At 37.7% G+C, this 19230-nt stretch overlaps 1 protein-coding gene across 1 annotated transcript in view; it reads left to right on the forward strand.

Moving 5' to 3' along the window:
* The window catches only part of LOC122059526 (protein SEMI-ROLLED LEAF 2-like), a 75262-nt gene extending 69753 nt beyond the window's left edge, over positions 1-5509 (forward strand). The window contains exons 10-11 of the mRNA XM_042622351.1: positions 585-764; positions 5180-5509. Of these exons, the coding sequence (XP_042478285.1) occupies positions 585-740 (156 nt within the window). The 3' untranslated portion in view covers positions 741-764; positions 5180-5509. The remainder of the gene's footprint in view (positions 1-584; positions 765-5179) is intronic.
* Positions 5510-19230: the final 13721 nt, after the last annotated feature.

The raw sequence follows: 19230 nt of genomic DNA on the forward strand, positions 1-19230 counted from the left end.
CCACTAGAAAAGGAAAGGAAAAAAGAACCAGACTGTTCTTATTGATGGGCATCCTAGATATCTGATTTGATTGATGGATGGATTGTCCATTAATTTAAGTTTACCCTACTGGAGAGGGTTTTTACCTTTTTCCTCATTTTCTTTGTTGATATTATAAATATTTTTTTATCCATCATATTTCTCCTAGTGATTTTCAATTATAACTTTCTCCCTTCTCTCGTTACAACTTTGTTTTATTTTTATTCCTCTACTTCTTTACAAATCCTCATTTCTTTTCAAGTTCTTACATATTGCACCTCAAGATTAATAGGTGATTAGGCTACTCCATTTAACCTTGTTTGAATGAGTAATGGTTTTGTTTGTGAAAATTCTACTGTTTTGCAAGCTGTTCAGAACCATACGGCCCAAAGAATCTCATTTGGTGTGAATACATTACTTTTACACCACCTAGCCACTCCCTGAATGGAAGAGGGGGAAAGAAGGGAAAAAAATGTGTAGCATATTTTCAGTTTTTCCTTGCTGAAACATATTTTCATGTAACCAATTACTCTTAATTTAACTGTGATGAATGGCTATTCGTCCAGAAAATGGAGTTTCAAGAGGGGGTTTTGACATTAGTGGATACGGAGCAATTTCAAAGACCGGATCAGTTGTGCTGTTTGAGTGAGTTTGAGCAGCAGTCTTTCAAGCTACCTCCTTCCAGCCCTTACGACAAATTCTTAAAAGCTGCTGGCTGCTGAAAAGATAAGCATTAGTGTCTACATGTATGTTAACCATATATAGTATCTAATTTCTTTTGTCCCTTTTCTTCTGAATGATTGTGAGCTGTTCTTTTATTTTTTTCCTTTATAGAAGTGGATATAGTCTTCATAAATGGATTATCATACCGATTAGTGTTGGTTGTAAAACAGTTTTTACTTTGTCATCTCCTACCATCTTTAATTGCCTGCTGCATTATATATTTTGATGGAAGAGATGGTCATATGGAAAAGTGGTTGTTAGTCCCTTACAAAGGTCAGGGTATTTTTTAGTATTCTAAACTGAAAAATGTGTCAGGGTATTTTTTGTATTCTAAGCTGAAAAATGTAACATTGGGGGTTTGAACAACCCTAAATGAATTTTGGTATTCTGTTGACCTCTGGTCCTCATTTGTTGTTCTTCCTTCTTTAGCTTTGTTTGATAGTTTGATAGTTCATTATTCAAGTATCTACAGCATTTCAACTGCAAATGATTGAAACTTGGACTTAAAATTTTCTCTCTGTATGAAGTAATATCTCCAGAATGCATCAAGTGAATTCTAATCAGTCTCATCTTTGAGTGTAATTGAGAAAGTGTGATATTTCATTTTATAGACATTGGAATTTTCATGCTTTTGAAAATTGAGAAAGATTACAAATCAAGTTATTTTGTTTGGATGACATGAGATAACTAACTAGAAGACAAATAACATATGATATTGCCATTTGGAAGAATAAGGGGTCAAGACATCATGGAGAGATGTAAAGGTTATTTTTGTAGCCTACTAAATGAAGACACATTGAGTAATAACATCCCAGAAGATTGCATTTACCCATCAAAATTTTACATGTTGTAGATATATATGAAAAACAGGGCGTTTGAAGTAAAAGAAGCTTTAAGGAGGATGAAAGTAGGCAAGGCACAAGGCCTTAATGAGGTTTAAATAGAAGTGTGGAAGAGCTTAGGAATCAATGGTTTATCTTGGCTAACCTAGCTATTTGATAAGATTATGTGCACAAAGAAATGCTAGATGAATGTAGGAGAAGCATTATGGTTCTAATTTACAAAAACAAAGGTGATATTCAAAGCTGCAGTAACTGCAGAAGCAAAGAACTAATGAGTCATACTATGAAATTATGGGTAAGGGTTGTTGGAACCTACCTGAGAAAAGAAACTACTATTATGGAGAACCAATTTGGTTTTATGTCAAGATGATCTACAACATAAACTATTTACTTAAAAGACTCATGGAAAGATTTAGAGATTTCAAGAAGGATCTCTATATGGTCTTCATTAACCTAGAAAATGCTTATGGTAGAGTTCTTAGGGAGTTAATCAAGTAATAGAAAAGATAAGTGTTTCAAGTAATAAAAAAAGAAGTGTTTCAGGTAAATATGTTAACATAATAAAAAATATGTATGATGGATTTGGAGACTAGTCTATGATCTGTGGGGTATCAAGGTAGTGAATTTCCAATTACAATTGGGTTACATTAAGAGTCAACTATTTGTTTGTGTTTATTATGGATGAATTAACCAGAGACATTTAAGATGGGATTCCTTGGTGTATGTTTTTTGTTGTTGATATATTTTTTTTTCTTTTTAGGTGTATTAATAATGCATTAACATGAAAGAAATAGAAGGAATATATAGGCCCGGAAGCAAAAGAAAGAAAAAAGCCACAAGAAGGCGAGCAAAATCTTGCAGTAGGGGGGAGGGGGGAGAGGAGGAGGGAGACCCAATGACATAATAATAAGTCATTTCCTTGGGGTGTCACAAATAGGCCGATGATGGAGCGGACGAAGCTTAGAGATAACCTCAAAGAAAATGACATTTCAATCTTGTAAAAAGAGCGAGAGTTAGAAGTCTATCTACAAATATTTTTCTTCGTCCAAAGATGATTTATGGTGGCATAGAAAGCAAACTTCCTCACAATATCACAAATAGTAAACATAAGGTGTTGTTGATGATATTGTTCTAGTGGATGAGATCAACTCCAAGTTGGAGTTTTAATGATCAACTTTGGAATCAAAAGGTTTTAAGATAAGTGGAATGAAGACAAAACATATAGTATGTAACTTTAGTTACACGAGGATGAATGATGAGGTGGTGAAGATTGATGAGAGGGAGTTTCCGCAAAATGATTATTTTATGTATCTTGGTTCAATTATAAATAAAGAAGGTAATATAGAGAATGATATTTCACAAAGAATTAAAATACGATGGATGAAGTGGAGAGGTACGTTTGAAGTGGTGTGATTGATGTATTCCTTAAAACATAAAGGAAAAAATTTTTAGGACAGTCATACGACCGGCTATGATGTATCTTGTGGAATGTTAGGTAGTTAAGAATCATCATATGGATAAACTCAATGTAGTGGAGATAGGATGTCGAGATGGATGAGTGGTAAATCTAAAAAAGATCATATTTAAGCTGGTTTGGGAATAGCTCTAATACATGATAAGCTACTAGAGTCATTTGAGGTGGCATGACCATGTTCAACGGATGGCTTTGGATGCTACAGTATGGGGGATGATTTGATTCAAATTGAAGGATTTAAAAGAGTTATGAGCATTACCTAAAATTACCCAAGGGGAAGTCATGAGGAAAGACATGCATAACATAGGCTATGTATCAAGTATGATGTCGAATAGAGCTGATTGGAGGGCAAGGATCCGTGTAGTTGAACCCATTTAATTGGGATAAGGCTGAGTAGTTGTATTGCTGTTTGGAAGAATTTAGTATTTGTTGAATTTGACTATTATGTTTAGATTTAAACATATATGATTGTGGTATCCATACAACATAGACATAAACAAGTTCTGATTTAACACATAATGAGCAAAAAATGGACCACTCGCCTTCAATCCCTCCCTCTTAACTATTCAGCTTGACCCAGGACTCATATCCATGACCAGTGGGTTCTGGTATCATATTTAGAAATGATGGAAGGATGATGATTCATAGTGCCAGCAAGAGAATCACTGAGAATAGCAATCTGATGTCTGAGCATGGCAATCCCATCTTCATATGAAAGTAGATTAGGATATGATTATCATCCTATTCCAGGACCAAGGCAGAGTAAGAGAAGAGGAAGAAAGAAGAGGAGACTATGGAAATGGAAACTGGCCTACCACAGGCACCTGCCGGTGGAGTGCTTGCGGCCTAGTTCTGCCTCTGCTTTTTTTGTTAGCACCCGATACTTGTGGATTATGTCCTTACCTTATTATATGAATTTGACCCTATGGGTAGGGGTAGCTTGAGGGCACTCCAAGAATTTACATGTGAGTTAGTGTGTGGGCTGTAAAGAGTTGTATAGGTTCAGAATTGAACCTATAGTGGTAGGTGTTAAGTGTATACTTATTTAACATTATGATATATTATTGCTTAGGCACCTAAATTATCGGGAAAGGACACGAGGTGGATCTTGGGGAATCCATCGTACCCAGTGATTTGGGTAGTAAGGTGAGAGTGGGTGTTGACCTTAATTTATGAGTGTTTTTGCATTTCTTTTATATTTTTGCATGAAGCATATATTGTGATTGATTGATATATCTTGTTAGTACTATTGTTATCATATAAATTTGACTGTGAGACTGTGGATGCTATGGACTATGGCGGCAAGAAAGGTAAGACGGGATAGGTAGGGCCAAAAGGTGAATTCCGGCACCGTGTGCCCGCTTGTATTTATATTATGTGATGGATGGTGTGATTGTGAATTGTGGATGATCATGGTTGTAATTATGGTATTGATAGTCTGGGGCATGGTGTGGCCGAGGTGTGTTCCGGTACGGTGGGCCCAGAGGTTAGTAGTATAGTTATGATTGTGGTTCTGGCGTTCTAGGGCACGGTGTGGCCGAAGTGTGTTCTGGTACTGTGGGCCTAGAGGTCAGAGGTATGGATATATGGATTCTATTGGTGATTGTATATACATTCTTGTAGATTGCATTTGGTTAGGATAACCACCCAAGTACTACACCCCTTGCCCATAAGGGGTGAGGTACTGGCTAATCCCAGTGGGATGGTATGTTTGTTGAGAATACCACATCCACAATATGACGTACTGTACTTAGAGGCGGATGAAGCACAGGTGACCGATGGGCTTCTCGAGACCGTGGTTGTCCCACAACATGGGTGACTGACGGGTTTTGTGGGATGACCGATGAGTTTTTCAGGACCTGTAGGCTTTTGACTCACAACTAGAGTGTATCACTAGGTGACTGATGGGTTTTTTAAGGACCAGGGATACCACCTACCTTCCAGTAGCACTAAGACCCTATCTTGGACTTAGTAATTGTTGCTAGGTATTATATGCTAAAATTGTATCATGCAACATTATATAATATGCTTGAGCATGCATTGCGTCATTTGTTTGCGTGTGCTGGCCTACACCTCATCACTAGGTTTATGAATCTTACCCCATGTGGATTCTTTTTTTTAGATGGTGGAACCAGTGATGAGGCAAAATTGGATTTCAGCGGCGGATGAAGCTTGTATCTGCGAGACACCAAGATGCTAATAGACTTCATTTCTATTATTTCAGTTATTTATTTTTATGCAAATATTTATAAATTGTGTAAAAAGTGATATTGTGACATGTGGTTGTATTCAGACGTTAGTAATGTATATGATAAATTGAGCAGTATGCAAGTCATAAGACTTGTCTCTGCAGCCAATTACAATTGGGCTTAGAATTGTACACTAGGGATCCATCCTTTCAAGGCTGGAAACCCAACTATGGAAATTGGATTATATTAACTTGGTTTTCACACCCTTGCTGTTCAAAAATTTCGAATAGTATATAGACCTAGGGTGTGGTGTCTATAATTTCCTACAGCCAACCCTGGGATGGATGTCTGGGATCACTGACCCAGAATTGGGGAAATTCAATTGTGTAGGGTTAATGGCTGTTGTCCATATAATTAATCTAGTGTCTGGACTGTAGGGCTAGCCCTTTATTTCCTCAAAAATGAACATCAGACCTTATATGAAATGGGGTTCTTGTCCCAGGGCTGAAAACATAGTTGCTGGGATAGGACTTAAGCAATGTACTTGCTGGAATTTAAAAATGGAAATTTATAGCATGCTAAGCCTATAATTGGGGGGTGTGTACATGTCTTTACATTATCACGGTGGTTACCCATGGTCTAGTACAGACCTGTTATAATGAGGGGAACCTCATTTCAGAGCTGGGACCACCATCCCATAACTGAAATAAGAAGGTTGAAATGGTTCAAAAACCCACCTCCATCCCTAATTCACTTCCAAACCCTAGAATTTGGAAATCGTAAGTTAGGTTTGATTTAGGGTACAACCTTTCATATGAGGTTGTACAGCCCTAATTAAGAGGATACCCATATTGGAGAACTCAAATTTTTAGGTCTCCTATTGGTGCACTATTGAATTGTGTTTAAATTCCCTGGTAATCCTTCTATGAACTTTCTAGTTCAATAGTGAGATTTTAGTTGGGGCTTGATTTGGGCATGTCTATCATCATATGGCTACCTAATTCTGATTTTGGGTTTGTTCATCCCCAATTTGGGAGCTGCTTATACTGAAAATCACAAGTCAGTAATGTTTGCATGTGCACTACTAAAATTCAGCTAAGAAGGCCAAATATGGGTTTATGGACAATGATGGAAAAGGGGTAACATACCTGGAATTGATCTCTAGGGTGTGGGACATGTCCACATACGTAGAAGGAACTCGAGCAAATCAAGTTAGGTGCACAGAAGGGCTCGATAACTTCAGGCCAATGGCGAGTTCAGAAGCTGCTGGGAGCTGCTAGAACACCTTCACCAGCAGGTGCTTGCGGGAAGCCAATGTCCCTGCATCTTACTTGTTGGTGGGTGATTTTTCAGGGGAAAATGGCCTCTGTTTTTGGAGCCTCTACTCCACCCACCTATGGGATCTGTCTATGGCCAATTGGTCATTTTATGGCTCAGCAAGGTGGGTCATTGGAGTGTGTTTGTGTGGGTTATGAGATTATCCCATATGTGGGTCAGTTAGGTCAGTTGGACCTGTACAGGCCAGTGTGGTATACATGATGACACATGCCAGTACTTTTCTTATAGGTATGTTGTTGAGTCTTGGCTAAGGGAATTCAACTGATATGTGGTATAGGGACTATCCATGGATAGTATAGGCTCAAACTGACTAGAATAACTAAATTGATGTATAGGAATCTAATTCACTCCGCACATTATCGCGTACATCAGATTGCCTATAGTTGTAGCGTAAGGTACTTTGGACATTTGATTCTTCTCCACATCAATCTAGGGCACTGGTCAAGGCTCACAACACAGGTCTTGTCCATGGGAGTATTAATGCGTTTAGACTTATACATGTGGAATCGTTCAAGGATCTTCTTTATGTAAGTCTCTTGAGACAAACTAAGAAGATTCCTAGAGCGGTTCCTAATGATCTTAATGCCTAACACAAAGTTGGTTTAACTCATGTCCTTCATCTCAAAAGTAAAAGATAACCACTCTTTAGTGGCGACAATCATCTCTATGTCATTCTCAGCCAATAGAATGTCGTCAACATATAAGAATAGAATAAGAAAACTTCTCTTGGAGCGTTTCACATACACAGTAGTCCTCTTCAATCATTTCAAAACCAATAGAGGTAATGGCATAATGAAATCTAAAATACCATTGCCTAAACGATTGTTTAAGGCCACATATAGAACGTTTGAGATGGTAGACTTTACGCTCTTGTCCTTTGACCTCAAAACCCACTGGTTGATCCATAAAGATCTCCTCTTCTAGTTCTCCATTGAGAAATGTAGTTTTAACATCCATCTGAAAGAGTTTCAAATTCAATTTTGCAACAATGGCTAGAAAGAAGTGAATTGAGGCAATTCTCACCACTGGGGAGAAAATCTCTTCATAGTCTACACCATCCCTTTGGGTATAGCCCTTTGCCACAAGGCGTGCCTTATACTTGTCAATTGAACCATCTGTCTTGTGTTTGACCTTTAAAACTTATTTGTTTCCAATGGTCTTATGCCCAGGGGGTAGGTCAACTAACTCCCATACTTGGTTCTTATTCATAGAACTCAGTTCATCCTCCATAGCAGCTTGCCACTTATCCTTAGCAAATGAAGAGAGAGCCTCTCGCAAAGATGTAGGCTCATCCTCATCCTTTAGAACACCAATGAGAGCTTCCCCCTTCAATCTTAAAAAGATGACGGGAATATACCCACGAGTGCTCCTATCCTTGAGGGAATTTTGATGATTGTCTAGTGGTACACTTCCACTGGTTGGTATACTCCCATTGAGCTGATGATCAGTCCCACTTTCTCTGGCAGTTACAGGATGAGTTAATTCTCCACCCTCGCCAAGAGTAGGTGAAATTCTTTTCTCATCCTCTATCTCAAAGAGGTCGAGATCCCCCTACTGGCGTCATTAATGCTAGCAAAGTCTATCTTAATAAAGTCAACATCCCATGACTCTATTTTGGTCATTCTTCTGTCAAGGTGTACACCGTATATATTGTAACCCTTCAGCTGTCGGAGTATTTTATAAAAGATGTGTTTCCTACCTTTAGGGCCAAGCTTCCTAAACTTATGGGAGCTGCTATGAACATAACTTATTGATCCCCATGGACAAATATGCCCTAAATTTGGCTTTGCGACATTCCATAACACATAGGTCGAAGGAACTGACTGTGAAGGCACCTGGTTAAGGATGTAGGCAGTAGTCAAAAGAGCGTCCCCCCATAAAGATATTGGGAGGTTGGTTTGCGCCATCATCGACCTAACCATATCTAAGAGTGTCTTATTCCTCCTTTTCTCTATGCCATTTTACTGTGGAGTATGAGAAATTGTCAATTGCCTGATATCCCCTTCTCCTCACACAATTCTTTAAACTAGTCAGATAGATACTCGCGTCCTCGGTCAGTGTGCAGAGCTTTTAAGCTCATACTTGACTGATTCTCAACCTCTGCCACGAAGCGTTTGAAGCAATCTAATGCCTCGTAGTGGTGAGCGATCAGATACACATAATCGTATCGCGAATAACTATCAATGAATGTGAGAAAATAAAATGTGTCATGGTGTGCCTTTACATTCATAGGTCCGTAAATATTTGTGTGGACAAGTTCTAGAGGCTGGATAGGTTGGACTGCCTTTCCAAAAGGCTTCTAATGAGCCTTACCTACTAGACAGGGCTCATACATAGGGAGGATGACTTTAATGAGTGAGCTTAAAAGGCCTTCTCTAGCTAACCTAACCATCATATCTCGCCCTATGTGTCCTATTCTAGCATGTTATGCAATAGATTTAGAATTATCATATGTATTAAATACATAAAAAACATATGAAGCAAAATCAATTAAATGTAATTTAAAAAATCCATCAATTAAGGATCCAAGTCCAACATTAGTATCACTCAAATAAAGCTCTAAAGTTCAACCGTCAATATAGAAAGATTATACTAAAGGTAATAACATAGAAACTAAAAGTAGATTTTGGTAAATATCCAGTGTGTAGAGCACATTGCGAAGAAGCAAGGTGCACCCAGGACACATCTTGAACTAATAAGTACCAACTCCTCAAACTACTTCACTAGTGCCATTCCCTATGAACACATTCTGGGATCCAACTAGATTCTACGATAATCTACAAAACCCTTCGATCTTGTGCTATATGTTTTGTTGCTCCTATATCCACAATCCAATCAGACTGTGTATGGGCAAGAAAAACATGGGTACAAACAAATGGATAAGGAGAGTGGGATAGAAATGGTACCTTCTTCGGCTTAGTGCAAGCACGAGTGAAGTGTCCCATCTTCTGGTAGTTGTAGTATTTAACCTTGGATAAATATTTCTTTCTACCATGCTTGCCTATTTTGCGTTTGGCGGGCTTGCCTTCCTTTGGCACCTGGTTTTGATTCATACTCTAATTTCATAGATTGCCTTATCTTTTGTACTTGAACTTGTGCTTACCTCCTTCGGCGACTAAGGCAGTTACACAGTTCATCTCTTGACACTCCACCTCAAATTCCATATATAGTGCAATGTTAGTAAAATTTCTAATGCTTTCATTGTGTGTGAGAATGAGCTTTATGGGGTTCTAAGAATCGGGTAGTTTTCTAATGACAGCTTGAACCTGCTGCTCATCAATAAGGTTGGTCCTAGCATCTTTCAACTTCCGAATCATATCCTTTACCATCCTAAAGTGTTCAGGCATGGTGTGTTTAGGGTCCATCTTATACATCTCAAGCTTCAAGGTCATACTCCTTAACCTTGTAGTAGATGTACCTTCGAGGTCAATTTTCAGCTGGTCCCACATGGACTTAGCTGTGGTGTTTTTCATAATCACCAATGAGTTCATCATACATCGCGCTTAACATAATAAAGCACGTACTGCGATCTTTATTTACCCATTGATTATAGGCTTCCATATCATGACGGTGTTGAGTGGTAGTACCCTCAACAGGTTTGTCCATAACAATGGTCAAATACTCCAGGTAATTTTTCTCATTGTGCAAATATTTAATCTTTCGATGCCATATGTCATAGTTGGGTCCAGTCAATTTGTCACCCTTGGTGAGGTCCGCAACAACATGATTAAGGGTCATATCACTATAGATAAGAATGTGCAAGGAAAACATTAGGTACGCATTAAGAATTTGTTCCAGAAACCTTGATTAAAATTAATGGTTCCTTATTACACACGTGAGACCAAAAATTTCGCTAGGCTCATAATCAAATCTCACATGTGTGGTTAGAGACATAATTTTAATCAATTTCGAAAAAATATAAGGAGAATTAGGTATCTTTAATCCACAAAATTACGCCATACAAACGAGTGCGCATAGGTCCCACATAGGAACCTGATTGGTACTTAAAGTGACATGTCGAGGTAATGTAAGCGTATGATATGCAATGCGAGATGCTTTCCCTTTATAAGGCTTCTCAAAAAATTAATTACATTGTCCCAAAAAATATTTACATCCTTTAAATGTCCTACTACATCAATCTACTGAGTGGGCAGCACCGCACTTTACATCATTCATGAAGACTACCTCTAACGCACATACATAGGAATATGCCTACTTATAAAGTACCAATCATGATCTCCTACCCAAAAGAAGAATAAATAATCATGGGTCAATGGGCGACAATCGACCACGCATCCCAACAAGTGGAGCGAGTCACAAGTTATAACCACCATTGCAGGGTATGATAATTTTCCAATACATATACATATATATGCTAAAACACATTTCAAAGCAATAATATATCTGGCCGAATAACGTGAAGGTCATAGGTTTGAGTCATGCCAATAATCCCGATAATGTAAAGCAAACAATATAAATATGCATCATCATATCAACAATTTCAAGTAAATCATATAAAGTACCCTCCCCTTTAACCAAAGTCATTAAGGGAAAACCCTAATTTTAGGTAGGGTTACACAAACCCACACCATAAATTACATTATAAAAATAAACCCTTAAATACAACCAATAATTTGTGAAAAAAAAATTGCAAACAGGGATTTGAACTTTTCAATACTTGTCGATCCAAAACCGATCTCAATACTAATTCATTCGGATCCGATCTCTCAAACCATGAGCAAAAGATAGTAAAACTCCTCCTCTTTCTTTTTTTTTCTTTTTTTGTAATTAGTAAGGGTACGTATAGGGGAAAAATCCCATAGGGTGAATAGTTCCCTGTGTTGGCCAAAACCAAAGAACCATACATATATATATATATATTCTCCCAATGATTGTTCCCTTTTTGAATTATTAAACAAAAAAAAAAATTACAAATAGTGGATATTTTTACGAATAGTATCCAAACAAAAGTTATCCAAGTTTTTTCTTAAACAAACATATCATTATTATTTACTTTTTTTTTTGTTTTAAGGGTTGCAATCATTACTATTTAAAATATATAATAAAGCATTAACCCCATAACCCACTCCCTTTCTCCCCAATAGCAAAAGAGCAAAACCTTACGAGTTCTTCAATTTTGAAGGCGATGATCCGCGGATCAGCGGGCAGCAGCAATGATGTGCATGAAGGCAGCAAACAATGATGAGCATGAAGCGTATAACACAAGAGGGGTGAGGGATTTCATGGTGGGGTATGGTCGTGGCCAAACACTATAAGGCACAACGTGTTTATGCACAATCACATGCATTGAGACATGGTGATTCTCAGCGCAACCAAGAACACAGGCTTTGATACCAATGTTGAATGGAAAGCAAATAGGGTATCAATAATTACCTTGATGTAGCTGTCCTCGTAGCGAAATGGATCGGGTTGCACCACGCGTTGATCCGTATGAACAGCGAAGGGCGAAAGGTTGCGGCGATCTCGCTAGGTAATATTCCACCCTGCAAATCTAAAGATTACAATGGAGATTCTTGGAGACACACACTCTTAATGGGAGAGACAGAAGAGAATAGGGAGAGAGAGAGCTTTTGAGATTAGGTCAAAACCTTAATTAACTTTGTGGTCAAAACCCTCTTAATTATAGAGAATTGGCTAGCTAGGGTTCCTAATCCTAGTGGGTCTATGATTACCTCAAGTGGGCGACCCACGAAGGAACTTGGTTAGGACCTAGTTTGACTCAAATTAATTAACAAAATTGATTGATTATATCATACTTCACTGCCCTTTTTCTAAAGCAATGTGGTTTGGATCGTCTCTCTCTCTCTCTCTCTCCCTGTATTCTAGAGGACAACAGACTTCGTATCCATTCTCGGGTTCAACAATGGTGTATTCTTAGCTCACATGATAAGTCTGGAGTTAGGAAACAATTCAGCCTTTGTTCGTTTATTGCATAGACACTTTGGTTAGCAAGAAATGATATTTCTATTCAACAAGGTGAAATGGTCACCATCAGAGGTTATTAGAAAAATAGAGGATTACTTTAATGAATTTTGCAGAGCTCAAAGCACCTCAGTTGTTGATAAGAGCCCCTCTATCCTTACTCAACATACTCACACTATTTGGAACCCTCCTTCTCAAGGCTTAGTTAAAATTAACATGGATGCTTCCTTCCCCAAAGAAGATCACTCTGGTGGCATTGGATTCATTGTTCATGAGCATGATGCCTCCCCAATTTTAGTTGTCTTGGGTGAGGCTGAGGCAATAAGAGCAGCAGTTCTAGATGCTATTTCTCAAGGTTGCTTTCATTTTTTGGTGGAGTTGGAAAACTTGGAGGTCATCCATTGCCCATCTGACCAGTCCAAATGTGCTCCCCTAGAAATCCTCCCTATTAGAAAAGATATCGGGCAAATCTGTGCTAAGCCTATTGAGTGTTCCTTCTCTCATATTCCAATGGGCTATTAACGGCATTGTCGAGACCCTCGGAAGAAGAGACCCATCCAGCTGGTGTAGGATAGTCTGGCCTCATCCTAGTTAACAATTCGGCCGAATAATTCACGAATTATTCGGCCGAACAGAATTTTTCCTAATTAAATCAAAAATTCGGACCGAATCCGAATTAAAAATAAAATTAGGTAAAAAACACGCTTTTTACTAATTTGAATTTAAAACGCGAATAATTCGGGCCGAACCGAATTAAACCGAATTATTCGGTACACTTAAAAAATATTTAAAAAAAAAAAAAAAAAATGTCATATATGAAACCCACGGTACCCATCACCGAAATAGTTTTTTTTTTTTTTTTCTTTTCAATCTTCTTCTTCCACAAATTTCCGCCTCCTTCTTCCCATCTTTTTTCTCCACCTAATTCTTCTGTAACAATCGTACGAATCTACTATTTGTTTCATTTATTCTCATAACTTCATCAGTTCATCCTAAGATAGGAGAGATATCAAGCCTTGATGGATAATTTGAGGTTCCGGGGGACCAGGACAGATTCATATCGCCGTATCAATCAATCTTCTTTTATATTGTTGCTTTAATTTTGAAAAATTAGTGCGTCTTAGTGCAATATGGGTCTTGTGAACCCAAGCAAAATGATAGTGAAAATTTTTTGTGGTCAATTTATTTTTTTGTTTTATTGTAGTTGTAATCTTGCTTTCACTCTTTTGGGGCCTAATCTATTTTATGAGTAGAAATTGGATTACAATAACCATTGTTTCCATCGCTCAATGATAATTTTTTCATAGTTTTTTACTTTATTGTATAAAGTAATTTGCTCTTTCTAAGTATACAAATCAAGTTAATAACTTGATAAATAAAAAATATACAATAAACTATAAAAATAATATCCGAATTTTTTGCCCGACTTTTATTTTTTTAATCGAATAATTCTCGAATCCGAATCCGACTCCGATTTTTATTTTGTCTGCTTTTTTGACCGCTTTTTTGACCAAATCCTTGAATTAATCAATTGAATTATTCCGAATAATTCTCCGCCCGAATAATTCCCGAATCCAAATTTGCTAACTATGGGCCTCATTCCACTTCTTGGCTTTCCTTTCCATGCTCTGTGAAGTGGATGCCTTGGCTTGTAACCATTTTCCTCTATATAAAAAATTTCGATTAACCAAAAAAAAAAAAAAAATATATATATATATATATATTTGTAGTCGGTTGAGAGAGAGAGAGAGAGAGAGAGAGAGAGATGCACTTGTTACACATTTTCCTGAGGCATATACTGCATCAACATTAATATTGCAAAATTAATCTTGCCTCACATTGTATCATTTTGACATCTTAGCCAGTATGAATAAAAATTATTAAAATAAAGAAGAGAGAGAGAGAGATGCACTTGTTACCACATTTTCCTGAGGCATATACTGCATCAACATTAATATTGCAAAATTAATCTTGCCTCATATTGTATCGTTTTGACATCTTAGCCAGTATGAATAAAAATTATTAAAATAAACAAGAGAGAGAGAGAGATGCACTTGTTACCACATTTTCCTGAGGCATATACTGCATCAACATTAATATTGCAAAATTAATCTTGCCTCACATTGTATCGTTCTGACATCTTAGCCAGTATGAATAAAAATTATTAAAATAAACAAGAGGGAGGGAGAGAGAGAGAGAGAGAGAGCAATGCACTTCGAGCCTCATATAATCAGAAGATGATGGAGAGTCAAATTCCTAGTTTCGGTGTATGTCTTATAGTAGTGGTCCCACTATATGTAGACCAATATGTTTTTAGCATCAAAATACCAAACTCCTCAATCGCATAATGCAAAAATGTAAACAAGAAGATTTCAACAAAATAATTTATAGTAGCTAAATGAGCATAAGAGCCATCAAAGTTTAATAACAGAGAAAATTTAATACATACCATCCTTATTTGCGATTTGTACTTTATGATGGATGTCAAAACAACAATCAAAATATAGCATTAATCTTCCAAATTCTACCCTTATTCAGATCCAACAGCCAGAAACAAATTTCTATTTCAGTCTATTTAAAATGTTGATTATATGGAATAATGATTACAAAACTTTCACTTTGAATTTGAAGATTTTATTTCCCTTAAAATCAAATATAGTCAAATTGATAATACCATCTAGGGGGTCGCCATTGATGTGACATAAGAGATTCTTTCCACATAGGTAGTATGGGAAATCCTCTTTTTTTATGTCCCAAATGGGAATAAAACTGTGCAAAATTAAGATATTTTTCATTGAAAAGGAAATGAAATTGATAGACATCCTTCACGTGTATCCAATATCGAGAAAATAAAAGATTTTGAAAAAGTGATTGAAAATTAGTTTGTTCTTGAGGAAATATTACTCCTCTTCCTTGGACTATGGAGAAATATCAACTTGACCCTGCATTTTTTCAGAAATATCAATCACCTCCCCCTATGCATAAAGATTCTATCATGCTTAGTTTTCTTCCTCATTACTATACTACCAAAGCCCCTGGAAGGGAGCCCACTATTCCCATTTCCAAACCAGAAGCTCGTCTCCTTCTTTAGGCCGACATTCTGGAAGTATTGCTTCCTATCCCCGCTATGGTGCCCCTATCTTCACCTACGAAGAACTCGTAAAAGCTACTAGCATCTTCAATTCCAATCAAGAACTTGGCGATGGAGGCTTTGGCACCGTCTACTATGGAAAGCACAAATCAAGAATAACTAATCATCCTTCCCCTTCTTCAAAAGGGAAATTAAATTGATGAACCCCTATTTTCAAAATTCGTAAACAGGGAAGCTACAGGATGGGCGAGAGGGTTACGGTGAAGCGCCTCTATGAGACCAATTGCAAACGCATTGAGCAGTTCGTGAATGAAATTGGAATCCTCACCCGTTTGTGTCACCAGAACCTCATCACCCTCTACGGTTGCAATTCACGCCACAGCTGAAAACTCCTCCTCGTTTATTATCTCCAATGGAACCGTCGCCGATCATCTTCATGGAGATAGAGCAGAGTCTGGTTTGCTTCCATGGCCTACTCGTATGAGTATCGCCACAGAGACGGCCCAACCACTCCCATATCTCCATGATGTTGATATTATCCACTGTGATTTGAAGATTAACAACATCCTCCTATGCAAAAATTTCCAAGTCAAGTTTGCAGATTTCGGGTTGTCCCGTCTCTTCTCCTACTCCTAAGCACTGAAGCGACAAACCCCTTTAGGGCTCCAATCATGACCTTCAGTGCTTCAACCCTTAGGGCTTCAATCGAAGAAGTGGATGGGAGAAATTGCTACGACTCTTAGCTTCTATAGGGCTCCATTCAAGCTCCATGGAACGCAACAGGAGATGCATAGAGAAAGAGGAAGTGGTGGTGATCGATTTATTTCATAGAGGTATAATGTGTATCTTACATTTAGGAGGATAGTTTAGATATTATGAGAAAAATCTTGTTTACTTAACACCCATTTTAAACGGTGAAAAAAAAATTAAATTTAGTTATTTATCACGTGAGAGGAAATTAAATTGATAGTGATGCAACCCATTCGTGGGTTGTCCAGATGATTAGGATGAATTGGAGATTGTGTGGATAGGCACATGGTCCAAGGTTTGATTTTCCATTTGTGCATCTACAATTTAAGTGGAGACCCTGATGGTGTAAGCTGGCCTAGACACATTGGTTAAGAAAAAAAAAACATAAAAAAAAGAAGAGGCTTAGAATATGGGAAATATTTCCCCATCTTCTCTTTGCTTACAATCCTCTTTGTAGAAATGCAATCCTAAAACGATGCAGAAGATAATGGAAAAACAGAACAAACAATGTACACGGGTTTTACGAGGTTCGGCAAGGTTGCCTACGTCCCCAGTGAGATGAGATCCTGCTTCACTATCAATAGAGAATAGGGTTACAACGCTCGTCCTCACACCTCTCAGTATTGCTTGCATTACAGAAAAAGTAACTCTCGCTACAAATATATAGCAAACAAAAAACCCTAATCCAAAAAGTACACAATTGCCCTCAAATAAAAAATTCGAGCGGGGGCTGCGCCCCCCTACACCCCTACTATGCAGGGGGGCCTCCTGCCCCCTTTGCAACTCTCACAGCTCGTTAACCAGCTAACGGGACCGTCGTCTTGCCTGTCGAGGTACTGCACCAGTACTCCCTAGATTAAACTGCAACGGAATACAAGACAACGTACACCAACACTCTTTTCCCTTAACTCTCTTTTCAACTAGCCATCTCCCTCTTTCTTCTTTTTCTCTAATTTTTTTTTTCATTGTCCAGTATGCCTGCAAGTCCTTGCTTAGAATCTCCATGTAGCTGACCCCTTAGTTGGGATAAGATATTGGTTGTTATTATTGTTGTTGTCCACTTTTTTTTTTTTTCCCCATAAGTTGTCTTCCCAACCAAAATTTGAATTGATTGGGGCATGATAACTTCAATTGAAAGTGTTGTTCAATCTCTTTTCTCTTTCTTGCCTTCTTTCTTGTTAGACAATGCCTCGCTTTAACTCTCAACCATTTGTACAATGTCAAAAACATCCCTTATAGTCCCAATAAGACATTACATATGGCATTAGTCAAGAGATTCCTTCTTCACTAGTGGGTGAAGGAAAACTGGGTATGTATAGATATGGGAAGTTTGGAAATTTACATAATGATTCTTGGACCATGCCCAACAATCAGCCCATTTGGTACATGGACTACATTCATTCTAGGGTGTGACGTACCAAAACTTGCTACACTACTCAAATATAAGATTTTGGTTTCCATCACATCTAAATAGATATTAAAGGGTGCCCCATTCATGGCTTAAGATACTGGATCAGTATCGGGATTGGACAAGGCCATAATGATCCGGATCAGCCCATATTGGTCGAGATCAACATAAATATCCTTGGTTGTCTATTAAAAAATCGATTTTTTTTTATCTTATTATCCTTCATCCGTCCCAATATAAAACATAGGGAATTCCTTCCCCTATTTTATTTCCATTTTTTTTTTTTTTTTTTTTTTTTTTTTTTTATCACACGCACCTCTTTCTCATCCCTTATCTTTTCATTTTTTGCCCTTTCCTTTTATTTCTTTCTTCTTTTTTTTTTTAATCGTCCAATAGGCCTAGAATATGGGAAATTTTTCCCCAATAATTCTCTCCTCTTACAACCCTCTTTCCTTTCTCTCTTTTCACTGAGCCATTTCCCTTTTTCTTTCTTTCTCTCTAATTTATTTTGTTTAAATTGTCTAGCAGGTCTAACAGGGATCAAATTCCATCCCCAATTTTATCTCTCTCTCTCTCTCTCTCTCTCTGACAAAATCTCTCTACCAAACCGAAATTTGGAAACGAAAAGGCTGGACTGAAATGTTATAACTTCAATTGCTATAACAGTGTGGAGAGAGAGAAAGATCTTTTGGAATACTGATTGTACGCAATGTCCTTGCATATATCAAGAAGATAATCTTTCTTCGACAATCCAATTCCAATCCATAGTCATTGTTAGTTTTTAGGGTAATTTCTAGAATCAATTTGTCACACCTTTCCCTCAATACGGCATAGGTATGCTGCCACTAGACACCTCACCGTATCCAGTCAGCTTGTTTTCCCCAGGATCAAGACTCCAAGTGGCCCGCAACACCACAACATACAACTAAAAATCAGAGACTCACATATAGCACAGTTGCAAAGTAAAATCCATAGCCATCCAATGCCTCTAAGTGATATTATAATTATAGTTATCCATAATTTACAGTCAACTATAATAAATTATACCAAAAGAATATATACACAAAATATAATGAATTCCATGTAAACAAACCATCAATAAGCTCAGACTAGCCACAAAATGACGTTTTTGCTAGAGCACATATGTACACAAAAGAATAAGTAGAGATGAATCTACTCCTCAGAAGTGCTCGCCTCCGTAGGCACAATCGTCACAGTCACAAGCGGGTCCATGGTCGAATTCACCTTCCTAAATATAGGTCATGTGATCCATGGCCATTGTCACATAATCAGTGCCGGGAGTCGGTAAAATATTGCCTTCGTCATCTAGAGGATTAAGATAAAGGGGACTGAGCACGTCATGCTAAGTGAGGAGGTGGGGGCATGCAAGCACATGCAATACATATGATGCAAGGCATGCTCATATTTCACACAGATAGTGATGCTCATGAATC

The sequence above is a fragment of the Macadamia integrifolia genome, chromosome 13 (assembly GCF_013358625.1).
Source record: "Macadamia integrifolia cultivar HAES 741 chromosome 13, SCU_Mint_v3, whole genome shotgun sequence".
In the NCBI taxonomy this organism is placed as follows: domain Eukaryota; kingdom Viridiplantae; phylum Streptophyta; class Magnoliopsida; order Proteales; family Proteaceae; genus Macadamia; species Macadamia integrifolia.